This window comes from Physeter macrocephalus, chromosome 13, assembly GCF_002837175.3.
Source record: "Physeter macrocephalus isolate SW-GA chromosome 13, ASM283717v5, whole genome shotgun sequence".
NCBI lineage: Eukaryota > Metazoa > Chordata > Mammalia > Artiodactyla > Physeteridae > Physeter > Physeter macrocephalus.
Window position 1 is genome coordinate 86,959,255 of NC_041226.1, and position 26,957 is coordinate 86,986,211.

At 50.5% G+C, this 26,957-nt stretch overlaps 1 protein-coding gene across 2 annotated transcripts in view; it reads right to left on the bottom strand.

The window, feature by feature from the left end:
* FUBP3 (far upstream element binding protein 3) overlaps positions 1-26,957 on the bottom strand; it is a 49,677-nt gene that overhangs the window by 4,793 nt on the left and 17,927 nt on the right. The window contains exons 3-16 of one of the 2 annotated variants that reach the window (XM_028497301.2): positions 22,049-22,079; positions 19,596-19,645; positions 19,151-19,222; positions 17,809-17,866; positions 15,653-15,815; positions 14,265-14,363; positions 11,662-11,766; positions 10,486-10,588; positions 9,569-9,669; positions 7,376-7,517; positions 3,300-3,460; positions 2,469-2,542; positions 1,889-1,969; positions 1,698-1,774 (exon numbers count right to left, since the gene is read on the bottom strand). In XM_028497301.2, coding sequence (XP_028353102.1) covers positions 1,698-1,774; positions 1,889-1,969; positions 2,469-2,542; positions 3,300-3,460; positions 7,376-7,517; positions 9,569-9,669; positions 10,486-10,588; positions 11,662-11,766; positions 14,265-14,363; positions 15,653-15,815; positions 17,809-17,866; positions 19,151-19,222; positions 19,596-19,645; positions 22,049-22,079 — 1,317 coding nt within the window. Of the gene's footprint in view, positions 1-1,697; positions 1,775-1,888; positions 1,970-2,468; positions 2,543-3,299; positions 3,461-7,375; positions 7,518-9,568; positions 9,670-10,485; positions 10,589-11,661; positions 11,767-14,264; positions 14,364-15,652; positions 15,816-17,808; positions 17,867-19,150; positions 19,223-19,595; positions 19,646-22,048; positions 22,083-26,957 lie in introns of both variants that reach the window. The other variant, XM_007103740.4, reaches the window with a different exon arrangement.

Sequence of the window (26,957 nt, forward strand, 5' to 3'; positions counted from 1 at the left end):
ACGTGCTTTCTTCGGTTAGAATCACAGCCTGCAGCAGGCAGGAAGGACGTGCTCAAAAACACATTTCATGGCACAACGCTTTCCCCAAGAGTTAATTTCCTCAAGGCTGAGGAGGGGCGCAGGCGCGAGACAGGGGGGGGTTTGGGGGGGGGGGGGGGCCCTCCTCCCCGCACTGCGGCAGGACGGGACTCGGACCTGGACGTTGGCGCCAGGAGAAGGCAAGGCCTGGGCAATGCGGCAGCAGGAACTGCCCCCTCAGGCACGGAGGCTGTGGGCAAGTGGGACTTTTCTTCTGACCAAAACCAATTTTCCATTCCCCCGAACGAACCAAGCGACACCACAGATGAAGGCTGGTGCACGGTGCAAGGGGCAGGTGCTAGCTGCGTTTTCTCTCGCTCAGCCCACGTGCCTTTGCCAGCTCCTCACCCGCCTGGCCTGAGGAGGCAGTGGGGCCGGCTCTGCGGGAACCGGCCCCCACGGGGAGGTGGACGTGTCCCCTGCAGCTTCAATGCAAAGCCTCCCCGCAGTCTAGGGCTTCTCCCAGGTCCTCTGTCCTGGGCGGATGGGCACTGGGGAACCCTATCTGGGTCGCCTCCCGCCCTGGGGGTGCCCTCTGATGGAACAGGAGGAAACAAAACACGTCCGGGCTGCGGGATAAGTGAGCACAGTGAAATGGGGAGGGTAGAATCTGGGTGGTGTGTAGGTGTTCGTGGTGAAGTTCTTTAAGATATTCTGCACGTTTAAGGTATTTCGTAAGAAAATAAGAAAGGGGGAAGAGAGGGAACAAACACAACCATGCAATTTGAGAGCTCACAAGTACTTGAGAAATCAAATCCAAACCCTTCATTCACAGATGACAGAACTGGAGCCCCAGAGAAGTGGGGACATGCCTCAGGCTGCCCAGCACTGCTCCAGTCGCGTGGGGGGCTTCTCCAGCTGTGAACCTGACCAGGAGCCCCGGGGCAGGGTCTCACACACACCCAGCACTCTGCTCAAGGGGAAAGGGGTGGAACCCCAGGCCCATCCTCCTGCGGGCAAAGCGGCAGCGCGGGTCCTGCAGCCCGGTGCTCCGAGGGGAGCCTGCAGACGTGCTGAAGAGCGCTTTCCAAACGCCACCAGGCTGGCCCTTCAGACGTCAAAAGAACCTAAGGTATTTGTTTTGTTTTGTTTTTGTCTGGAAGGCTGTGCAGGATACGCTCTACCAGCAGTAAAACTCAAGAATGACTCCAGAAGCTGATGTGGGGGCCGGAGAGTGGGAGGGGGTTTAATGCCAACGAGAACCTTCTCTTTTACAATCAGTTTTCTTAGCGAGCAAATTCTCTAACCGTGCACTTTCTGGAAGCTCAGGAGATAGCGAGTCCCTTTCTAAGATGGCGCTGGGAGGAGAGAGGGAGAAGGCCACTTTGAGGCCAGAGGAGGGGAGCAGGCGGGGCACCCATCTGGCGGGGCTGCTTGAAGAGGCTTCGGGGAGGGAGGGGCCGAGGGGCAGGGCGGGGGCTCAGGTCAAACCACACTGTCAGGGCCCACAGGCCGTTCGGACCCATTTCTGGGGGACAAGAGTGACGGAAGGCTGCAGCTCTGAGAAGGACAGTAGGTGGGAAAGAAAGGCCTGAGAAGGTGGGCCAGGAGAGAGGCGGTGGAGATGCGCCCAGCAGGCCTGGCCCCGGGGGCGTCCCACCTCCTCCCGAGTCACTTACTTGGAACCTGCTGTGTGGGCTGCTGCCACGCCTGGTAGGTGCTGCCCCAGCCCTGGGTCAGGAAGGCCGGAGGACCACTGCGGAGGACAAGAGGACTCATTCCAGGGCAGGCCGCCCCCACCCCGCCCCCGGGCAAGCACAGCGCCCTCTGCTGGAGACACGGCAGGGCGGAGTAAAGGCGGCCCACCCACCTCACAGGCGCGCTGTGAGGGCTTCCGTTCACTTTAGCGGCCATGTTTGGGAAGCACCCTGAGCTCCTTGGAGGAAAGGTGCTGAAAGAAAGTGGAAAACAGATAAAGACAGCGGCTGGGGACCCAACAACGGCTTTTGCAAAAAAACAAACGAACGAACAAACAAACCCCCCCCCCCCCCCCCCCCGCGCCCCCCCCCCCCAGCCCCCGGGCGGGGGGCTCTCGGAAAACAGATAAAGACAGCGGCTGGGGACCCAACAACGGCTTTTGCAAAAAAACAAACGAACGAACAAACAAACCCCCCCCCCCCCCCCGCCGCGCCCCCGCCACCCAGCCCCAGGGCGGTGAGCTCTCCCTGGGGATGCTGGCGGGACCAGAAGACCCTCCGCCCTCTGCGGAGGCTCTCGCCCCAGCACTGGTCCCCGAGCAACAGACAGGCAGAGGGACCACCAGTGAGAGAGGAGGAGAGGAGCCTGCCCACGCCCAGAACTTGCGGCTTTCGGCTGGCATTCCCTGGAAGTAGCTGGCAAAGGAGGACCCCTTGGGGGCAGTGAGTTCTTCCAGTCAAGAAAAGACTCACTTCTGATGCGGCGCGGCAGGTGGCTGGCTGAAGGGGCCCTGTGCGAAGGCTCCGGGCGCTCCGAGACTGGCACCCTGTCAGGGCACAGAGGGAACTCTCACCTCCTGTCGGCTGCGCCTGCACCCTCTGCCCAGGCCCGCCCCGAGGCAAACCACAGCTTTCGGGGAGAGACAAGTGAAGTAAAGATACCCTGCGGCACTCACACTAGCCTTCCTTGCCCACAGCGGGCTTTATTTGCAGAAACAGCTTCTGCCCCTTGAGCGACCGATACCACCACACAGCCAATACTGGCACCACCACAACTGCCCTAGCGTGTCACCCTGGGGGTAGGGACCAACCTGCCGACTCTCCCGTCAATTTAGGCTGGCCCACAGCTTTCTGCCATTCTACGTCCCCTTTGAGGTGAGCAGTGGCCAATCTGTCCTCCATCAACACTCCCTTTCTTTATCTGCTTTGAGGTGCCTGAAACTAAAGCCAGAGTCAATGAACGCTGCCTGCAGGGCCGGCCGCCAGGGCGATGCCAGCCGGAGTCCAGGGGCAGTGCTGGGGGAAGGCTGCCGCCCCTGGCTGCTCATCTACGCCTGCAGGGCCAACGGCTCGGGGCCTGAGCTGCGGTGGCCTGGGCGGGCTCTGCGCGTCTGGGCCTGGCCCTGGTGTCCCTGCGCCCCGACCTTCCCCCTCAGCAGAGTGGGAGGGGGCTGCTGCCCTCACATCACGTGAGGACCGAGAGCCACAGGAAGTACAAGGTTCTGGGGAGAAACAGGTGCCCTGGACATCCAAATGAAAACCCAGCTACTATTAGGCCAGGTGGGGAAAGGTCCTTGTACGTACGCCAACTTTCTCATCTATGAGATGTCTGGCCAGCTCAATCTGTTGAGGAACCCCCCTGATGGTGAATATCCGCAGGTTGGGGTCCGTGTTGGGAGGGGGGTTCCGCTGAAGCTCCACGTGTGCTCCTGACTGCTGGTTTATGCTTTTGATGTTCTCACCCCCTGTGGGCAGGAGGACACAAAAGAATAAGTGGCGGCTACAGTTCTCTCCTCCAGAGGAGGAATGGGTATTTTCTGCACACCAGCGCTCGTCCTAAGAGTAGACAAGTACTTTCCATTTATACTTTAAAACGGCTCTTGTGAAAACTAGAGCTGTCTCATTTGTGAAGCCAGACTGGTGAAGCAAAGCTGAGGCGCCATGACACCACGTGGCACCAGCTGGTCTCCATCTCCGTGTCCTATGCAGAGGCCTGGAGTGGCCCAGAAACCAGGGCTGGGCCTGGGCCCACAGATTTGCACACAATGAGCTCAGCTCTGGAGATGGCACTCCATCCTTCTCAGCATGAGAACGGTGACCTGATGGCCCCTCCACGGCACAATGGGGGCCTTCAGCCCCCGGTGTGGGCCACCGCACTGCTGTCTCCCGCCCTCCACAGGTCAAACAGACGGCCACAGGCCCCAACAATACCCAGAGCCCACTCAGGCCTTTAATATCCCATCCTGTCTCTTCTCAAGTCTCTGCTTCCTCCGTGGGTGGGGGACAGGTCTAGACAGAGAATGGCGGCCCGAGAATGGAGGTCACAGAGGCCTGGGTGGAGCGGGGCTAATGAAAATGTAGTTGGACTCTTTGAAAAACCTGTGAGAGTCCCAGTCTCTTAATGAAATTTGCGTAACAAAAGCTCCACCAGTGTAACAATGGTTTGATTCTTCTCTTCAAACTTCACAGAACTAACAGATCAGCTCCGCTCAATTGGGGTGGCGGAGCCAGAATTCAAGGAAAGCTCGGAGCACAGAGTTTTGCAGAACTGGAAAAAGACGATGTGTATAAAATCTGGTGCAGGGTACCAGGGAGCCCCAAAGGGTCAAAGCGAAGACTAAAGGCCAGTCTCTGTGTCACCCCTCCCCACCCAGAGTCGAAACTAAGCTGCAGTGACGTTTCTCGTTTCACTGTAACACGTCCACAATCCTTCAAACTCCCAACCTGCCCTCCACCCGCCCTGCCGGAAAGCCACGTCTGAACAAAAGCATCGAGCAGCAGGTAAGTAAGGGACGCCAAGAGCAGGCACGGCTCATCTCATCCACAAAGCATGATGGGATTCTAGAGGGTCAGGAGGCAAAGATGGAGCCGGGGTCCGGCCATTCTCCCTGAAGGCAGCGCGAGTGGCCCTGACACCGCAGCAAGGAAACCAGGAGACCGTCGGCATTCAGGAAAGCTTGGTTCAAGCGTTAGTCTGGGTAGGATGTTAGCTTGGTTTAGGGTAGTTTTAAATTGAAAAGCAAATTAAAAAAAAGAAAAGCCCAGCAGACCCAAGTGTTGTATGCATGGCTTTCTTGAAGATCTGCTGTAGTTTAAGGGAGGTGTCCCTATGTTTTCTACCTTGAGGTCTCAGACGTGCTGCCCAGCCCGTCAGCTGGCCTGCTGCCATGAGGTTAAATGGTTACGTGGTCTCAGGGGCAGCACCAGCCAAGGCAAGAGAGTGACAGAAAGTCTTCAGCAGCTTCACCTTGCTTCCAGGTGCGTGCAAGCCCCCCGCCCCGCCCCCCGGCTCCACAACTACCGACCTTCACTCCGGCCGTGGATCTCACCTCCTTTGCATCAGGAAGTGAGCAGCCCCGCTCCGAGGCAGGAGTGTCCTGGGGGAGCGGCGGAGAGCTAAGGGTAGGCGGAGGCCTTTCCCACTGCACGCCCAGCACTTGAGGGGGCCCCCAGCCCACCCTCTGCCCAGACCACCTGGTCCCGGAGACCAAAGCACGGAAGGGCGCGCGTGTCTGGAACGGAGAAGCCCACGGGCCCAGACCGGCTCCCCTCCATCAGGCACTTGGACCAGCAGCCCCAGACTCCTCCCTGAGGCCTCAGGCCCATGCTAATAAGGCGAGGAGGCACCGTAAAACTGCACGGGGCCGGAAGGAGTTAATTTAAGTTCATCTTCCTTCAAAATGAGGTCACCAGCTTGGCACATGGTGGCTGTCTACAGGCTCATTCAGCAGCCTGCTCCATTCTTCCACCTGATGGGGGGCAGAAGCGACCCACCAGTGGCCCCCGGCTGGATGTGAAATCGTAAAGCAATTAATCAAACCCGCTAAAAGGCTTGGCTGACAAGAGCAGGGCTGGCCACACTATCTGTCACTATTGCTGTATTTATCATGGAAATCCAGCAGGGGCCCAGGGCGGTGCAGCGTCTGTCCAAGGGCTGCAAGGCCTGCCTGCGTGTGGCTCCCCTCACCCCGCGCCTTTCCCAAGAAACAGGAAGACCTCATACCCAGCCCCTGGGGCGGGGAGTTACAGAAGGACCCCTGCTCCTGCCTAAACGAAACTTAGCCTGGCCTCCCAAGGCTGCTACTGGAGCACCAGGACACAGCATCGGTTACTGCTACGTTCTGCTGTCTCTTCCCTCTGGGGACCGCTCAGGATGACTTTGTAGAGGACAAACTATGAGCGACTGTCCTGTGAGCACCGCGGTTTCACTGACTAGGAGGAACTGTCACAGTGAAGACAGCAAGGCTCTGCCAGGTCTCGAGAAGACACTTCCCATGAAAACCTCGTTGACAAAAAGCACAGAAAAGGTTCTCAAAAAGCACAGAAAAACCTAGATCTGATTCTTGAACCCCAGGCATCGGCTGGATTTAACCTCATGGCAGCAGGCCAGCTGACGGGCTGGGCAGCACGTCTGACCTATCACAGCTTCTGGGCAGCCAACAATGTCCATTAAACACCTCCGGCATGTACGCCCTGCCAGAAAATTAAAACAAACCTACGTCGTTCCTACCACCTCTGAGCGGCTAACCACCAAGAGACAACACAGATACAGGAGATAAATGTTTTAAAAGAGCATGAAACACACACTGTCCAAGAGTGGGACCCCAGTGCAGATTCTGGGAGGTGAATGAGGGCGAGAGGAGGAATTCCAGCCCTGTGCCAGCTCGTGAGGACGTGCCACTGCAGCCTCAGCTTCTGCTGGCGAAGACGTTCCCGAGTCAGGCTCCCCGGGATGCCAGCACCCCTCCCACAGCTAAGAGATGTCTGGTGATCACAGAAATTGGGGAAACTCTAGGGAGAAAACTGTATTTATTTCTTCCATATGTTGTCAAACACATGCAAAGGGAATAAACAGGCAAATACAAAACCCAATGCTGAACGTGAGCTTCCTGCCAGGTCGAGGGCTTTGCTTAGAGAGCAGAGAACTGAGCCCACTGCTCTGGGAGCCCAACACCCGCTCTCAGCAGCCTTCCTCGGTCAAGGCCAGCCCAGGTGAGCCAGCAACCATGGCCTAGAAACCTGTCTGCTCTCTCCCTCGCTCTTCGCTGAAGGACAGGAAGGAGCCACATTAGCCATTAATGAGGGTTTCTACCTAACGTTCTCTAAAATGCCTAGAAACAACTAACAAATCAATGTTTACTTCCCTCCACAGGGTGCCTGATACTCATGGTAAATACGCTGAAAAGATAAAAACCACTTTCACATGTCGTGTCAACAGAGAACAAATACCCAAATCCAGTAAGGAAAAAAGCGACGCACTCGTCAGAAAGCAATCTTCGCTTGAGGAAATTACCTTAACGGTTCCTCTAAGCTCCCTGGAGGTGAGTTAATCGCCAGTGAGTCGATCGACAAACATTCAGAGGCCCCTCACCTGCTCAGGGCGCCTCTTCAACAACCTAAGCTGCTTCCATAGGCAGCGGGTCCTCCTAACCATCTGTTTACACGCTGTAATGAAGTACTGGCTTTGCCCCATTCAGGAGAAGGCCCAAGCAGAGGACGGTTCCTGCAGAAGGCAGCCGATGCCTCGGACCTGGCCCCTCCAAGTCAAGTGCAGCAAAAACAGAAGGAACTTCGTGCTTCAAAGGTATTGGACGGGGCCTGTCTGCTCTCAGGTCAAACACCTGGAAGGGCAACGCCGAACTCCAGCAACCGCCTCTTACCTTTGCCTATGACAAGGCCGCACTTATCTGCCGGCACTGTGTAGGTTATCTCCTGGATGCCGCCAGGGGTTCCCACGCTCCAGTCACCGCGGCCACGGCCTCTTCCTCTGGCTACCGCCAGGCCTCCGAAGCCGTCTCTTTCCTGGGAAGGAAGCAAAGCTCAGGTGACGTTTCTGTCACTGCCACCAGCACTGTTTTTCATCTCCGTGGAGGAGGTTAAGTGACAGGATGTAACCAACGCCACACGTTAGAACCTGAGCACCTTTCCACATTTCAGGTTCTGAAGTGCTCTTTACAAGCAGAATTAACACAAATCACAGGCGCGTTGAAGACGACGCGCGCGGATGAATCACGTGGTTACGTAAACCGCACAAACACACCCAACTAAAACAGGCAGTCGGATGTAAATTCCGAAGTCTGAAGCCCAACGCCCTTATCCCCGGAGTTTAAATTACTGGGCCTTAATCTACAGGCATCAGGAGCTGGTTTTCTTCTCAACGCTGGGCCTACCAGAAACCAGATATCAGATGCCAAAGAGCTATGAGCTTTTGAAAGTGACACATGAGTAGCAAGGATGACCTCTGACCCTTGCCCGACAAAGTTGCTAGAGAGAACAATCCAGACACGGCTCTAAGAGTCCGAATACCCTACAGCTCACCCAGAAAAAAGAATAAAAGGGCTTTAAAGAAAAACTGGTTGTCTCGCTCCCCACGAGAGGGAGGAACAAGCCAGGCCCATCCGCCCGTGGTCCGGGGCTGGAGAAGTCTCCCGACTTAGTCTCACCGTTTCCCCACCAGAGAGCGAAACCCACATCCAACACCTAAGCGAGGAAGACTCCTTTCACTCGAGGGCAAAACACCCCATTCCAGCCTCTGTCCTTTGAGTCACTTTGGAGCAGCAACATTTAAAATCTTGTAAAGGTTGAGGGCAAACCTGGTCAAGCTGAGAGCTCCTTCACGGAAGGGAGGAGCCGAGCAGGCGTTCGGCACAGCCTGCTCCTGTCGATTAAGGGTAAACTGAATGTTTACCCAGAATCGAAACCAGCAGAAAGCCGAGCTCACTGGAGTGCTTTCTGTTGCACTCTGCTTTCATGAGCGACAAATGACAAGTAAACAGGGTGATTTTAGGGATTTACGTCAGAACATAAACACGCGGCCGACTTTCTGGGTATGCCACAGATTCTCAAAGACAAGCTGTCCCCTCATCATCTACACAGGCTTTGCAGTCCTGGGATCATCAGTTCTTACTACGAAAAAGGAGGTCAGAGATGAATTAGTGACGCTTCTCTGAACTGGTCTCATCCTAAGAACTGCCTGGGGCTGTGGGTGAGACCCAAGCCACCCTCTCGGATACTCTGATTCAGGAGATCTGGGGCGGGGGTGGGGTGGGGTCTCTAAACCTGTAACCTCAGCAGGTGCCCCCAGATGACTCAGGGGATCATGTGGGGTGCATCACCTGGTACAAACCCCTCGGTTTGCTGCTGAAAAACCCATGCCAAGAGGAGTTCAAAGGCTCGCTGAAGGTCACATGAAAAACGGCAGAGCTGGGAGGGTGATTTCTAACCTCTGGCTTCTTTCTTCAGCTCTTACTGTTCTCAGACTTTTCCTACAAGCCTGGGGGACATGATGTGCCAACCCGCCACCAGCTACAGAAGTGCTCCAGGGCAATTTACAACGGGGGCAGGTGTATCCTAACAGCATCACACAAGCCCGCTCACACTCCAGAGAAAGACGTGCATGGAATCAAGTGCATGAAGAACAGCGTTAGGATTCTGGCAGATCGTGAAGTGCCTTCTAAAGCTGAGATTAGACTTCACTTGTAGTTTTATACTAGGTACAATGAACTGTTTGAAACCTGGCAATCTGCACTGTTACATCCCACAAACAGTTTAAATAGTCAGGAACTTTGTAAAAAAAAAAAAAAAAATCTAGATTCTGAGATAATAAAGGCAGAAGAATAATAAACTAGCCGGAAAACAAAAACAAAAACAAAAACAAAAACGAAGGCGGGGAAGAGACAGCTGCAGAGGAGCCCATGGCTATCATCCTGGAGGGAGGTAACTGACAAGAGTACTGGTTTCCAAAACCGCGGCTCGAGAGGGGGTGACTGCTCCAGGGTGCTGCCCCGAGAGCCCCAGGTGGCACTTGCTGCTTCTGCCGGTGAGATATTGAAGCTCCAGAGAGCCAGACCCACCTGGGCGGTAAGAATAAGCTCGTTGATGACATGTGCCGCATGCTGGCATCGCTCTGGGGGTCCCATGACCTGTGCCGCTCTCTCTGGACTAACACCATCATCTGTGGAACAAGGTGAGAGATGGGATGAGGAAGAGCCCAGCTTCAGAAGGAAACAAACGTCAATCTGATTTGCAATCAATGTTCCCACCAGTGCCAGAGGGGTAATAAGAACACCACCGTATCAGGGGCTCTTCTGGATAGGGAAACGGGTACGGCTACATCTTTTTGCATGATCCACGTCAATACTCATTTCTTATGCAATCAGCCATTTAAAAAAGATATCACTATAGAGACTAAATTAAACTTAAAAAAAAAAAAAAAGTGCCAAGGAAAACAGTTGAGCTACAGCAGTATTTTCCCAGAAGTAGTCCATCATGATGTTTTCCCATCTTTAGAGAAATGAGGGAAATAAAGACATTGTAGATGACTTTGCTCATAAAGGTAAATTTATAAAATTTAAAGAACGGTCCTTGATTTTACGATTTTTTTTAATGGTTTTAAGTTATCTTTAATTTTATGAAATCAAAATAAGTTTTTTTTTTTAAGTCTTTACTTGGCAAAATTAAAAATCAGAAATGCAATGTTGATCTTCCCCCCAGTTTTCCTAGTCCAAGGAAAAAAAGAAAAAAGCCTGGACACCCCTGGGCTAGAGTGTTCTGGCACGAGAAGGGTGAGCCGGCCGGCAAATCCACAGAAAGAAATGAGGGACCAGAGGACAAACCTAAATTGGAAATTTGGTAACAGAATGTTGCAAAAGAGAGAGAGGGTGAGGGAGAGCAAAGAACACACAGTGGGCGAATAACAAAGTCCTTCTTTTGTGAGGTGTTCTTTAATTCTTCACAATGCTGAGGACTTTTGAGAACCATTAAAACCTACCTGGTTTGAACTGAATTCTCACACCGGCATCATTCTGGATCTTTTTGATCATTTCCCCATTTCTTCCTATTACAATCCCAACTGCAAACCTAGGCACAGACACCTAAGCACAGAGAAACAAAACATCAGAGTTCTCCTGCAAACCTGGTGTGCATGTGCGTGTATGTGGGTGTATACATACAATGACTTTTATCACAGTGCATTTCTGGAAATGATACAATAAAGCATTTTTTTTTCCTCTTAGGAAAAACACTGGGGTTGATGACTGCGTTCCTGTCCATTAAATGCATCCACTAGGTCTGAGACCTGATCAAAAATAGTTATAAAGATGAAGTAAAGTAAGCATAAACCTCATAGATAAAAGATTAAAAAAAATTTTTAAGATTAAAAATGTATCTTCCAAATTCTATGAAATAAACATAAATGTATCATACACATTGATTATACTACAGTCCTATAAAATGTTTTTCTCTTCCTTCACTCTTTTATTGTAATAAAATATATATAACATAGTATTAATCATTTCAACCATTTGTAAAGACACACTTCGGCGGCATTAAACACACTCACAATGTTGTGTAACCACCACAGATGTCTACACCCCAAACCTTTTCCTCATCCCCAATAAGAACTCCTGTGAAACCACAGTGCTTCCTTCCCCAGTCCCTGCTACCCTCTACTTTACTTTCCGTCTCTATGACCTTGCCTATTCCAGGTGCCTCATGTAAGTGGAATCCTAACAATGTTCATCCTTCTGTACCTGGCTTATTTCACCAAGCATAACGTTTGCAAGGTCCACCCACGCTGCAGCGGACATCAAGGATGTATTTCGATCCCATTCTACCTCATCAGTAAAACAGGCTTAGGAGTTTGATACCATCACAACATAGATCACCACGAAAACCGGGACTTCGGTCTTCATCCGGGCAGTGGGGTACGCTTTGAAGCACAACCCCCAACCGGGGGGACGGCCCCACTCCCTGCAACGCACGCAGCCGGCACTCCTCACTACAGCTGACTGTCCCGCTCCATCCTCACACCCACCCTGGGAAGGGGGTGTACTCGGAGGGTTTTGCAGGTGAGATAAGAGTTAAATAACTTGCTCAAGGTTAAAGAGCTAACAGAAGCGTGCCCTACAACCTTAAACCTGCCTACTAACCTGTAACTCAAGCATACCTCTATACTGCCTCCTCCCATTCGGGAGCTGAAATCACCGCGTACACCTCGAAAATCAGCTTGGTCTTTTTCTCGGATGATCTCTAATACCATTTCTCTTGCTTGCTGCATAAACACAGATAAAAGGCATTAAGGAAAACAAAATCCTGAAAAGAGACAAGACACCAGGTGAAAGATCAAACCCTCTTACTCTTAAATTGGGCTTAAAGCCTCAGGAGGTGCTCAGCTGTGGGAGAACTCACTATATTATGTTATTACTGTTACATGGGACACGGGCAGGCTGCTACTGAGCAGTATATCGTGTATATCACATCTTAAATGACGCGTTCTTTACACTGTCCAAAATGTCCACACAGATAAGGGTTCACAGTCTTCTAAGCCACAGCTGGGTCAGCACATCGGTGCTGGGTCAGAACCTGATGATGGTCGCTCCACTGTTATTTCTGACGTGCCATTTCTTTCTAGTGGGCAAGGGTGGGTCTGAGAGCTCTGACAGTGGGCAGTTTCCAAGGGAAGGAAGACGTTAACAGTGCATCCCAAGGCAGAGAAGCTCCAGGGAGGAAAAGGGAAAAGGCCAGCCTGGGAGCCTGAAAATACCTTCTGGCACCCAGAGCTCGAACATCTTGCCAACTGGCCAGACCATCCCTCACACCTGACTGTCTCTAGGGCGCATTCAGGGTCCTCACCCCCAAGAATGCACTTGAGTCAGGCCATCCCACCATGCCAGCACTGGCCCCACAGGAGCCTGTGCTAAGGAGCAACTGTGCACAACTCAAGGTCAGGTTAGAACTGAAACTGAGCCCCAGTTCTGGAAGAATCAAACCAAACGAAAACAAGAAAACCCCAAACAGGAATGTCTCGTGACATTTGGAGAAATCGGAACATGGACTGACTATTATATGATGTTATGGGATTACCGTTATTTTCTTAGGCCTGGTTTTATAGAAGCAAGTTTTATTCTTAGGAGACACATACTGCAGGATTTGGAGGTAAAAAGTCACAGTATCTGACATTTACTTACAAATGGTAAAGCAAAAAAATAAAACATAAACACACAAACAAAACAGTAAGTAGGCTGAGGGTACTCAGATGCTTGCTGCACTATCTCTTCAACTTCTCTATATATTTGAAGTTTTTCATAATAAAAAGCTGGGAAGAGGGAAAAAAACAACCCAAAGAACAATATAGCCTAAATGCAGCAGACAGCTTCTTCATAATAAAAAATATGGAATACACAGTTTTAAAATAAAAAAAATATTGAACACCTTTCTTTATAATAATTTTCCTGCAAACTCATGAAACATCAATGAAATAAGCTCGTTGCCCAGGTATTTTTTCTACAGAAGATAAAGCCAAACGTTCCACTGGAGAAGGCAAGAGGGGAGGGCTTCTGGGAGGCAGGCTTTCTGTGTCCAGCCAGCTCTCCCCTCCGTCCAAACAGCTCTACGACACACAGCAGAGGAGTCCCAGGCTGGACTGCATGAGCCGAGTGAGGAAGATTAGGTGCAGTCTGTTTTTTAAATTAAAGCCCACCTGTTTACATCTAAAGAGGTTCGAAACTCTGGGGGACCCGACGGGGCAGTAGACAGTGAAGGGCCGCATTGCTGACGAGAACCTAAGCAAAGCAGCCATTGTAATCACCGGCCCTCAAATCTGTTTTAAAATCATTATTAATTTTACATAAAGAAACCTTGACAAAAAAAAAAAAACTACCAGTGATATCATTTGAGTTCAGCTGAACGACAGCATTAAGAACTACAGGAATTCTTTTGCCAGAGACCGGTAACCTCTGCTGGATCAAAGCCCCAAAGCCCCTGCAGAGGGACAGCTGTCGCTGACGGGCTGGCTCACCAAGGTGTGTCGCTCTGGAGCTACTCTAAATGCAGCGAAGGTCAGGCAGGCTGCAGTGGGCAGAAAAAAGAGCATTCGTGTCTCACGGGGACAGACACACTCCCACACCCACAGCGCACACACATTCCTGCTAATAGCCCAGGCGCTGGAAGATGGAGCACCTGGGTGATTTAGACCTAAGCCCCTGCTTTCAGCACCTGCGGCTGTCCTCTGAGGCACACAGGACGCTTGCTACGAGGGCACACACGTGCCTTGTGTGGTACTGGCACCTTTGGTCACCTCCCACCTCAGCCAGTGATCTTGTAAAAATGGGCTGAGAGAACAAACAAATAAAAGCCAGAGGGAGCCTGCATCTGAGCTGACCACGGCTCAACATCGAAAACTGCATCTGATCAGAGCTGTGCCAGCCAATAAAACCTTCTGCGTTTATGGACAAGTTCTGCACCTGGGCTGCCCTGACGGCGGCCACCATCCACACGTGGCTCTGAGCACTCGGAGCGCTGCAACACGGCCGGTATAAGTGAGGAACTCACTTTGTATTTAATCTGAACAAATTCCAACGGCCGCGTGGCCAGCAGCTCTGGTACTGGGCAGCACAGCCCCGTTCTTTGCATCACCAAACTTGCTTTGGGAAAACAGCTCAAGGGAACACCCGGTTTTATAATTTCTTGAATGACATAAAAGCTCTTACAAGTACTACCAAGTGATACCGCCACATCCAGGACCTGCCTGATCCGTGGTTTCTCTCCTACCTGTACTTTAAACGGGTCTCCGGTGATGCGAAGAGGCTTGTCTGCTCCCGTGGGCAACGGGCCGTCCTGGATCATGACCATCTTCACACCTGTCCGCTCCTGTGAGGGCACACACACCGGTACAGCCCTCACTGTCAGGAAGAGGCACGCAGGACGGCACAAGCTGCACGGGTCGGGTCGTGTCCACAGTAAGACATGCCCCGCTACCAAAGGCGCTGCCCTCCGATCCGGCCCGTGAGGCTGGCCTCCGAGAATGCTGATGTACATGCCGTGCCTGAGGGCATCCAAGCCTGACAGAGAAAACCGTTCCCCCAAACTCTCCTCCCTTTCCGGTCCCTGGAATATCTAAATATGAATGAGCTACTTTTACAAAATGCTAAGCACTGAGCTAGACAATCTATTTAACGTCACGTGGTCAGAGCTCACGCACAGCAGTGGGAGGGAAGGGCCACCACTTCCCGACCTCACAGAGGAGAGCTCTGAGCAAGCTACCGAAGGCTCCAGAGCCGATGAGCGCGGCACCAAAATTTGGATTCTGGGATTCTAAAGTCTGAGCTCTTAGGAGTCCACAGTAGAACGCCTTCCACAACCGAGGACTGGGCTATGAGAGAGCACACAGGCCGGCCACAACCCCGACCCGCAACTTTGAAAGCCCAGAGCTCGGAAAAGAAGAGTCTGCTCCTAACTAAATCTGGCAGCAAAACTAACCTGAACTCACGTGAGCGTACTTCCAGCCCTGCTCTCATGGAGTGCGACTGTGAGGTTTAGCCATGGAAACCTGCACTTGGTTATGGGATGCAGCCCCCAAACTTGCTGGGGGTATTAAATTCTACAACACGTTTGGCCCCAGTGTCTCACGTGAGGGATTCTGGAGCTCAGAGCAGCAAATGTTCACGGAGCATTTACTCAGCGGCGGGCTCTGCACTAAGGGTCTCACGTAAATCCAAATAACGGGTATTATTTCAGCTCATTACAACAGCGAGGCCGGCACCTCCCCGCTCGTAACAGACGAGGACGCTGAGCCTTAGAAAAGTACATGAACGTAACTCTGATCTCACAACTAACGAGCAAGAGTGCTCCTGGCTCAGGGCCCCTGGCTCTGGACACAGGATTTTTATCTGAGAGCCCTAACAGGGCTTCATCGCCACAGTGGATGCTGCCAGTTCACGGGGACCCCAGACCTTGGCGTCACAGCTGGCATCAAGCCTGGCCACAGAAAATGTTCAGAACCGCAGAGGCACTTGGGCAGAGGTTTCGAGGGGAGCTCTGCACCGTGGTGCACAGCCAGCCCAGCTCGGACACGCCAAAGCCGCGACAGAACCTCCCAACCCGGGAAGATGGAGGAGGATGAGGGCTGTCAAGTGCTGCTTTGCCAAGGGCTCACGCACCTGCAACTGCTTTATTGTCTCCCCTCCCTTGCCGATGACCAGCCCCACTTTAGACGCAGGGATGAGAATCTCCTGGATCGTGCTGTTGCCGTCTATGTCATTATGAAAGCCAGGTCCATTCCGACAGCGGTCCACGATCTGTCCCAGGAGCCGTTTGGCTTGTCTTTGGGAGGGAAAAGAACCACAAGAGAGCCAGCATTAAATGAATGCGCCAGGCGCCCAGGAAGGGGAAACAGCACCAGGGGAACACGCGAAGGAGTCAAGGCAGCCCTCCATCCAGCTCCAGCTCCTGCCCTCACAACCCGGGAGGTCTCTGCCATCCGCCACGCTACGGGGCTGGAATTTAAAAGCAACGCACACCACAACAGCAACGTTCCAACACAGCCCCTCCACGTCTGCCCTCTGCTTGCGCTTGTGTCTCGCGTGCAAGCCACAGACACGCCTGTCTCCGATTCGAATGTCAGTGCCCTGGTGGCAGTGTCCACCTCTGAGCCCTCTGCATCTCCTGCTGCTCCCCGATCCACCGTAACCCCTCTCACAGAGCATACGCTCAACAGATACTTGTTAAATAAGGGCAGGAGAGAAAGCAATGAGAAAGACGGGAAGAGAGAAAGCAAGGGTTAGTAATCATCATTTGAATTCTCAAACTCCAAATTTCTTCTCCATAACCAACCAGACTGCTCGATGACTTCTAAGCTACAGCTACGAATCACCAGTTTGGTTTCAAGGGGTGGGAAAAAAAGGAGGCAGGGCCCTGGTGCAGCCGTACAGTCATATACACCTGCTTCGTGCTTTTCATGTCAGACTGTCAAGAGTCTGCATTTCACGTGGGATTTTATGCTCACTGACCTGGAGACTGGGGAGGGAAATGGCAGTGCTGAAACAGAACCACCCGGCCTACCGAGGTCATCTGTTGGGCCGATTTCCTTTTCTGCACCAGAATTTCCCCTGGCTGTTATTTGCAGTATTTATTCTTTAAATCACCACGCAGAATCTACTTTGTGGTTCTTTTAATGGGGAAAAACGCAGCTACTAATCAGGCTGGCTGTGCTGCGCACTGAAGCACAACTGCCCCCAAAGTTATAATCCCACCGCCTCCGCTGCTTGGGTGGAAGAGGAAGCGTGAATGTTGAGAAGAGCAGGAAGAAAGAAGCGAACGGCACGACATAGACGTTGCCTTCTGTAGTCTTGAGCCTTTGTGTATCTTCTCAGTTACAGCAGGCTTTTTAATATTTTGCTTGTGTACTAGATTAACCTGTGTTGGAAGAAAAGTGCCTTGACTGCAGCAAAAGCATCCTGCTTGCCCTATAATGCACACCTGCCAGTGATATTTTTTTCTGGTTCACTGCTTGCAACGTTACAGCAGAACAAGAAAATTTAAACTCATCTAGACTCCCTGCGAAATGGAAACGATAAAACAGCCCTACCCATTGAGCCAGACATAATCTCAGCGCCCCTGTCCCCAAATGCAACGCTACTCGGTAGACTGAAAGAGGAAGGAGAGCAGACTCTAAGGTAGTACCTCCCCGTTCCCCAGGGGCTTCTCGGATTTACGAGGCCTGCATCTGGCACAAGGCTCCAGACATGTGTGTACCAGGAGAGCAATGCTAGTCTTAAGGCTGCAGCAAGGGCCCCCAAAGTCCAAACACCCTCTGGCCGGTGCACACGGCCCTCTGGGCGGAGCAACGGCCACAAAGAGTAGGTTCACTTGGTTCACAAGCATCGCAAGGGCGACGGGATCAGCCCCAGGCGAAGGCCTGACGCCAGGACTCTCAATGCTTCCCAAAGCGAGAGGCTTACTGATCCAGCCCTGCTCAGGTAAAGGAGCTTTTAACACGGAAGAAGCGAGTTAATGAGCATTCAGGCAGGGTGAAAGTACACTCTCGAGGACCTGGTTTATGAAGCAGATGTTATATGACAGCTGTGAGAAACTCTGTGGGGTTTGAAAAAAAGGTGATACCTTATGTGTTTAAGGTAACAGAACAACTCCCCTGGCGTGGCAACCTCCCAGATCCTTCTCTAAGGAAGCACCTGCTTTCGTGGCCAGATGGCAGCACAGATCGACAGTGTTCAGTAACAATTCTGCCCTTCCATTTCTCCCCATCTGGGGAAGGAGGAAGAAGAGTGAAAGGAAAAAGTAAATAAAATAAACTTACTCAATACTTTCTGGGGTTCCGGTAAGTACACAGGGCCTCTCTGGAATCCCAGAACTCTCTATAAGAAGAATCAAGAAGATGAGGTGTGTTGGTGAGCGGCAGGCGACCGTGCACCTCGCCTCTGTGCACAGACTGTCTCTCGGGCTGGTTCCTACACCAGCCCCACAGAAGGCCCGGCTCCCAGAAAAAGACAGCTTGCTTCCACTTGTGGAGAGAATATCAAGCTGGCAGCTCCACCCTAGGCTCTCCAAATGAAAACAAGTCCTGCAGGGGAAGCTGGGAGGACGCAGCAGAGGTCTCTGAGTTGGTCCTGATTACCAGCCTCGGCTTCACATCTGACCCGCTTGCGTGCTAGTAAGTGCCAGAGTCACTTAACCCACTGTTCCTCAGTTCGTCCGTTGGCAGTGTAGTTTAATGGTTATCTGTCTGCAGCTCTGAGGCACACTCGTAAGGAATTTAATGGCATGCACATCAGAGTTATGACCAGTAATTGCATGAACACTTCAAGAGAACAGTGACACCCACGTGGAACTGGTTCCAGGCCATTTGACAAGAGAGGAAAAAAATCTTACTTTCCAACACCACACACGACGCTTTATTCTGTTCCTAAAAACAAGTGCCTCTGAAAACTCATATTCAAAAAAAATTAAAGAGAAATAGCTAACAGCAGTAACTGCCTTCAAGACACTGTACTAAGTATCTTTTAAAATGACAAACATTTCTGTGGTCGAATGTCCTCCAAATCCCATCCTCTGCTGTGGAAAGAGGTCAAACTCAGATGATGAAACTTATAAACGAAAGTAAAAACTCTTCTTCCTCAGTTTGTCTCTCTCCATATCACATGGTCAAAATGCACCAGGCTGGGAAAGGTCCTGAACTGTGTTTAACATGTGCTAATTTAGCCAGAACCTTCAGCTGGCCTCTTTCCACAAAGGGCAGGGACGGTCTAATCCAGGGGAGCTGGCGAGCGGTCCCCAGGCGTGAGCCCAGAGCCCCAGGACTCGTCCAGGCCCCGCTACGTCTGGCATAACATTCTGGTGCAGAAAACAGAGGTCCTAGACCAGCAGGTGTTTGGAGGGGCCACACCGGGCCCAGAGCTGCAGAGGGTCTTCCCAGAGGCCAGGTGGGCGGCATCATCTCCGGGCCCCACTTCTGCTCTGGTTTTTCTGGTTCTCGACTGGGAGGTCAGCTCCAAAAGTGCAAGGAAAACAGCAATCACATATACTTACCCAAGCCCCTAAACTTCTAAGCAACAAGCAAAGGTACTAAATAGGAAAAACTCTGGAAAAAAAAGACTGATTTCTACCAAACTGAGATCGATGAAAAAAAAAGTAGCCCTTACCTGAGGCAATCTGAATTTTGCAACCAGATTCTGCTTGAATTCGTGAAATCTGCTCGCCTCCCCGGCCGATAACTGAAACAAATTAAACAGGGTGAGAACATGCCCCCTTCATTCCATATTTAACCACACATGCGTGACAATTAATTCAGCAAAACATTCACACTTGGCTCACAGCACAACAAATCAGGTTGGCCTCAGCGAGCCCACAGGAACTGCATGGGAAACACAGCCGACGACACGGGGTTCTCTAGCTGAAGTGGGGGCGGGGGGGACCCAGGGCCCAACCTTCCGGTCTCCCCCTCAGCCTGGAGAGTCCTGCAGCGCTCCAGGGCTCTAGAGAACACCGTGTGCAGAGCATTCTAGCACGGGTGACACTCACACTAAGAGATTAAAATGAAAATAAGGGACAGAAATGAGGGAAAAAGTAGATAATGTGGATACTTACTAAACCCAACCATTTTATCAGGCACTTTGAATTCTTCTGTTATTACTGCCCTAAAAACAAAGAACATTTTGGAAAAATACACAGAATAAAGAATTCTGCAGTCATTTTAGGTTCCCCGAATTTCCCATATTGGCAATGTTAGAAGATAAAGGCTTAAAAGAAATCATGCCAATTTGGCTAACAAGTCCACAACCATCCACTAAGACTGTCATCTAATGAACCTTTTGGTCCATCACTCCTTGAAAAGATCCAAGCCTCCCCTTTCCTTGTGTCAGAGGAGGAAACCTCTATTTTTTTCGTTAAACCATCAACTGCACTAACAACTGCCTTTTCTTCCTACAGCTACCCTCAGCATTGCTGAACACTTGAAGATCCTCTGGGGAGTGGGGAGTGTTTTAGACTTCTATTCAAGTCTCCCTAGATGAAGAGGGACAACTACTCTTCAATATTCCTTGTTTCCCAGTCTTTTTATTGCTTTCTGGCCTCCCTCTAATTTACCTGCCTTTTAGTGTGAGACGTCCCAAATGGAACCGGTATCCAACCGAGGCCTAATCAGTGCGGACCAGTACAGAATAATTACCTTGCTTACTCGGCAACATACTTGTGTTAAATGCTACACCATCCATTACGTGCTTTTTTAAAAAAAAAAAAACCCAAAAAACCAAAAAAACAAAAAAACAACAACTACTGCACTGGCTCTTTCAAACAAATCTTCAAATTTGCTGTAGAGTGTATTGTGGACAATATCCAATTTGCCCAACACCCCAGAAAGCAATTAAATCTAAACATTTACCTTAGGAGGAAGCTAAATGCAAGTAGTTTAAAAAAAAAAAAAAAAAAGGTAAGCATTTTTGAACATCTCTCACGCAGCTGGATATTTACCCATCATGGAAAGGAATGAATAAAGTGCATGTTTTCAGGGAAAGTGCAGCACTTAGAAGAAATGCAATATCATAAATAGCACTGCCACTGTACCATTCTGATGCGAGCAAACAGTCTTCTTGTGTTTACATGCTCAGATTACACAGGCACAGGGGTTATCTCTACCTCTTGGGATATCCAAATTCACACCGAAATCAGGCAATTCCCGGTTTCCTAATCAGTAAGAGCGTGGCTGTTAATGCCAAGGCTCAGCTGGCCTGACAGTACGTCGTACAATAGACAGGGGTCCCTGTTGGGATGTTTCCTGATGGTGGTGAAGGGTAACAGTGCTCCTGCATGTGCAGCCACCAGGCTGCTGCTCTCACGCAGCACAAGCTGTCGACTCCCAGGCAACAGCGCTGGGGAATTTACCAGAAGGGGTTCAAGACCAGCACAACTCAAAACTCAGGCAGTTCCTCAGCCCGCAGGAACAATTTGAGCAGACTCTCTTTGAGGAAAAAACGTATCAGGGTGAACTGCTTTGGGCTTCCTGGAAGACAAAGCTCTACTCTAAAGGCAAGGCTGAAACTGGTCTAACGCACAAAGTATAAACATTTTGGAAAGTAAAATCCTGATTAACTATGGCTGTATAGGAAAGTTACGTTTGATACTGACACAACCTCATTTCAACGACTATGTTTTAATTCATTAAAAAACAAAGCAAACAAAGAAACAATAACTAAAAAACTCTAGAATAGATCTCTCGGTTATCTGATGCCTGGTGATTTCTAGAAACTCCTGAACATCTGCACAGAACACAAGAGGATATAACTGTATCACTGCTGGTGAAGGTTAAGGATGACATGTTACAGTAACAAATACACAGCATAAAATTTCACCCCTTAGGGAAGAGAAGCCTTCCTGGCAGTTTCCTGTATATTTTATCCTTTTTTGAAGGACAACACTGTGACCACAAATATTCCATCTTACAGACTGGTCTTTTTAAAGCCCAGAGGTCTCTGTCTCTCTCTAAATCCTCAGTGTTTAAGGGAACTCTGTGAGGGGAAACTAAGGAAGGGAGTCAACCGGGCAGCCGTCCAAGGTTCCGCGGCGAGGCCTCTCACTACAGTGCGGGGTCCCCGGCTCCCACCTCCCAGACCGTGATTACTGGAGCAACACAAGCTCCATCTCGTGAAAGCCCAGCAAGTCACACTTCTTCAGCACAGCTCTGCTCAAGCGAAGAGGCTAGGGTCCATAAAACAAATACTGGGAAAACCATCCAACCAGGAGGACAATTCTCACATTCTCTGCTTTTAAATTCAACATATGTGGGCAGAAAGAGCAGCGCCAACGCCCCAGAAGTCTTCTAAGTTTACAGACGATAATGGCTGCTTTTTAATACCTTGTATTAGTTTATCCCTTCAGCTTACACTGTCTTGGAGAGGACTACAAGAGAAGTTGAGTCTTAAGGAAACCTAGCCCATGTTTTTTCACACTCTCAACCTCTGACTTTCTAACACTCTAGTACAGATGGTGGATCAATAAACAATTAGAAATGATCAATAAATAATAAAACATAACCCACTGCTTACCTTTGATGTACCAAGGCCCCTAACTGGTTACCTACTGTGGCAAAGAGAAAGAGAAAAGAAAAATCAAAGCATTAGCACGGATAAACTAACTTCATCCTTACACGAGTTCTTACCATTTCACGGGAGAAGAAAAAGAAAGGCAGAAAGAAAGCAAACAGTAATTTAGGCTCAGTGGCTGAAATGAATGCATTATATGATATGAAACAGGAGGGGACGTCATGATCAACACAGTCTCTAACTCAGTGTACAGCTGAACGCAGGATAAGAAATTGATCTGTGTGTCCACATGCTGAGAGGCCTGGGAGAAAATCCTGCTTACCTAAATCCCTCTTTCTTCCTACCTCCCTCCCGCTTGGGATCCAAACTCGATGTAAAGATGGCAAGGGTCCCTTCTTTCTCTATTTAAAACAAATGCGAAGATTTAACGTCCTAGCTCGGAAGCGTTGCTAAAGACTGCTCCGTGGCAGCTGCGGTCACTGAGAAAGTGCACATACGTTCCCGCCGGCCGCCGCGCCGTGGGGCATCCCCCCACCCTCCCTACCCTCTCAAGAGCGTAAGCATCTCAAGGAGAGGATCTGGCCTCCTCCCTCCCCGGGCCTTTTCGCTGAGCCACCACCGCCGTCTGTATACAGTGGACACTAAGAGTGAGCAACCGCCTTTCAAGCCCATTTCACAGAGACCACGGTGCCCAACAGGCTCTACGGATGAAAGCCAACTCTGCAATCACATCCCCACAACACCATCTCATCTACGCTTTTTGTTCGTGTCTCCTCTTTCAGCTATTGATGAGCGTCTCCACCAGCCATCAGCAAAAAAATGATTCCTGCGGTGTTTCCCTTTTGGAAAATGCAGCCCAGGAAACAAGGTCAGCAGACAACACAAAAGTACAAATCCTAACTGCCTTACAAGGAATTGAATGAATCTTACAATATGCTAACAAGAGCATTCAAAAATATGTCTCTGGGGAAAGTTATAAGAAGGACAGATATGCGATAAGTGGGGAAGGATCAATTACATCAACCTCAGAACAAAGACTGAAACGGTCTGACATCCGAAATCTAGGGTCTCCAATATAGCTCTTCTTTCTGCTTGAACTTAACCCTGTCATTCTCTGACCGGGGAGGAGCTGGTCATAAAGCGACAGAGGAAAAGAAACCAGATCATGATGTTTTAAAAGAATAAAAAGCACGGAGAAACATGCTAGCAAGAAGTACGTGCAGCTATTGAGTCAATACCGTATTTCTCCTGGATCGACAGCAACATAATGGTCTACAGCCAAAATACTGACATTATATACTATTAACCTCCTTATCTCAGGGGTAACAGAATTGCTTTTTATCGACTCTTAAAATTTTCTTTTTGCATTTCCAGTCTGAATATGACCAACGCCCTCACCTGGGACAGGCGGTGTTCATGGCTCCCACTCCAGGTGAAAAGTGGACATTGTGAGAGGGGCACGCCCACACCTAAGGCAGCGGGTATGAGAACAACACACTGAAGGAGAAGGTCCATGACAGAGGGTTGCGGCGTTTGGCTGGCCCCCCGTTCCTATCTAAGGGTCAAGCTCAGCTTCCCTGCTTACTGTCAGAATTCTTCTCTTAGGGGTAAAGAACCCAGGGAAGACAGAGGAACTAAAATGTCCTGAAATGATGCAAACACAGAGGAGAGGTGCCCAGTCCCCAAACGCAGCAACGTGGCCGGACCCTGGCTGCCGGTCTCCTGCGCTATTTGGCAAGAGGTGTCAAAGGGCTGATGGCTTTCTGGTATTTCAGCTGGAGAAGCCGCAGAAACACAGTGAAGGGCTACACTGCCATAAAGAACTGCATGAGATTCACAGGAACATTCAGAGGGCTGGTGGTCAAAAGCCATTTGAAATTTTGTGCTCATCAAAAAAAGGAAATTCCCTCTTGTTGGCAAAGTACGTGTGACGGGTGTCATATGCACACCGTATCATTTCTGACAGCCAACTGCTTTGCTGCCAAGCGGAGGTGCCTACAGAGATCGAAATAAAAGTGCACACGCCACCATCCCACAAATAGACGGACTGCTGAGAGCCACGGCACCGAAGAATGAAATCAAACTCAAATCCAGATCCAACTCTTTGAGCTGGTGGGCTCTTAAGCAGGACAAACTGTCTCCCTCCTCCATGCAAATGCTGTAGCCTGAGGCTGCGACGCCATTTAAAGTTTCATTCCCTTCGGAAACATTCCCATTTGATGCCTAAAAATGAAAACCAGCAGTTAGATAAGGGGCACTGGGCGCTCATACAGCAAACCGCTAACGTCCGACTCCACGAATAGGGGGCCTTCTCTGTGTCTTCTGGATAAAAAGGGGTCAGGCGAGGGAGGCACATGGGAACGCCTACCAAGCTCCATTTATGGTAACTACTGTCATTTTACTGTAAAAAAAGAAAAGTGCTGAATAAAATCAGTCCTATTTCCTGTTAATGGCACCTGCTGGTCGACCATGGTTCAGCCTGCCTCCGAAGTTCCCCTCGGCGCAAACGCGCACAGGTGGGGTTCTCATGTATCCTGCGCGCTATGTGACGGGGGGCCGCCCAGGCGATGGGAAGATGAGCTTCCTGGAGAAAATATTCACGCTACGATATGAGAAATCCTTTCTGAAGAGTAACCCTCTGCCAGTTTCAATCGTGATCTTTGAAAAAAAAATAAGGCACCGGACACATGTTTTCCCCATTAGTGAGGAGGGAAAAAGTCTCCATTTTCTTCCCCCCAAAGAAATGCTATCAAAATATCGCTGGGGAACACACCCAGCTTTATAATACACAACAATCTTAATGGTTACCCCCTCCCACTCCCCCTCAAAAAAGCTCAAGGGACCAAAGCGTCCGTAATCCCTCGTCACAGTGCAGACAACAGGCCAGCCTCCCGCACAGAGCAGCAGACCTGCGGCAGGTGAGCCGGCGGGTCCGGAGAGGAAGTGCCGGCAGTTCTTCCGCGACCCATGCCCAGCAGAACAAAGCAATAAAACCAAACCTTCCTCTTCAGCCTCTGAACACAACCCTCCTGCGCCCGTGCCTGGATTCCAGTCTCCTCGACTCTGACCGATGCCTTTCCAAGCCCCGGTTAAGGTCAGTGAGGCTTGCAGTTAGCTGCAGGGACGTCTGCAGTTTCCAAGGCATTTTTCAAAAGCTTTTCCGCCAAGGACGATACGAAGGCTTCCTGTGTTCTAAGGCAGCAACCCCCATCGCAGAGTCACAACACACTGACATGCTAAATTCAGCTGCAAGTCCCTAGACACTTAATCTGTAACTAATTTGGCAAAGGATTATTTTTTAAAGGAGAGTAAATCCAAGTTCATCTCAGTAATGTCACTTTCACTCGCAGTCGACGTGCTCTGTGAGTGGAAAAAGACCACCACTAGCTTCAAAGGGTGCTCCTCTAGGTGCCTCACCTGCAAGAACCCACCTAGTCCTACGAGAGCCCTGCAAGGCAGATGCCGTTACTACCCGTCCCACTCGACCGATGGCGGCGCGATCACACCCAAGTCCTCGGAAAAGGGCACAGGCGAGCGAGTGCCCGTGCCCACGTGACCTCTGCACCGTCACGCCTTTCAGGCGCCGGGCACTGTGCCGGGTCCTGGGCGTGGAACGGTGAACGAGGTCGTCTTTGCCTTCGAGGTGAGAGTCTCGTGGGAAAGCAGATGGCCCTGTGATGAGCAGCAACCTGCCCTGGGCTCCAGGGGTGCAGCGGTGTCAGGATCCCCACCTGCACCGCCAGTTCTAGTGCTCGCCCAAGGGTGTCGGGAGAAAAACGAAGAGGAAAAATAAAGGGTGTGATACTTATTTACAGCACTACGCCTCATTTTCATTTCATCCAGCGGTTATGAAGTCAGTTTAGGGGGTCATGACCAGCTTTATTAAAAAATGAAATACAAAACAGAAGGGACCATGTACATTAAGGTTATGTCTTTCATAGAGTCTTAATTTCAATTACACATGTGACTGTAGTATGTGCGTAGTAAGTAGTTCTGCTGGAGATACGAGTATTTCTTACACTGTGAGTAGTATTTTAAAAGTGTGAAAATAACTTCTTACAATCCTGATGATAATTTCACGAGGTAAATATTATCTCCATTCTACAGGCGAGGAAACAGACTCAGAGAAGTGAAGCAAGCTGCCCAAAGCCACACAGCTAATAACACGCACAGCTGGGCTTCAAACCCCCAATTCAGACCCTGGAGTCTCCATTTTCAGGCATACCCTATTACAGCGTGTGAGACAGAGACCCGGGTTCAAGCCTTCCTTCTGCCACCTATCAGGTACCCGCCCTCGGTCAAACCACTTCTCCAGACACCTCTACAATAAGGGGCTCAGGCTCCAGGGCTCTTTCCGGCCTCTTATTTTGTACGGGCCCTCCCGCCACTCCATCTCTAAACCCTGGCGATCACTAATCTATTTTCCGTTCCAAAAATGTCATATAAGTGGGATCATACAGTACGCAACCTTTTGGGGTTGGCTTTTTTCACTCAGCGTCATTTCCTAGAGACCCACCCAGGTGGCTGCGGTATCAACAGTCTGTTCCTTTACACTGCTGAGTGGTAGTCCGTGGAGACCACGGAGGTACCAGGCTGTTAACGAGTCACCTGTTGAAGGACATCTGGGCTTCAGTGTGGGGCTCTTATGAATAAAGCTGCTATGAAGATCTGTGGGCAAGTTTTTGTGTCAACACAAGCTTTCTTTTCTTGGGGATAAATGCCCAGGAGTGTAACCGTGGCCTGAATGGTAAGTGCATATTTAGTTTTGCAAAAAGCTCATCAGGGGGCTTCCCTGGGGGTGCAGTGGTTAAGAATCCAACTGCCAATGCACTGGACACAGATTCAAGCCCTGGTCCAGGAAGATCCCACATGCCGCGGAGCAACTAAGCCCGTGCGCCACAACTACTGAGCC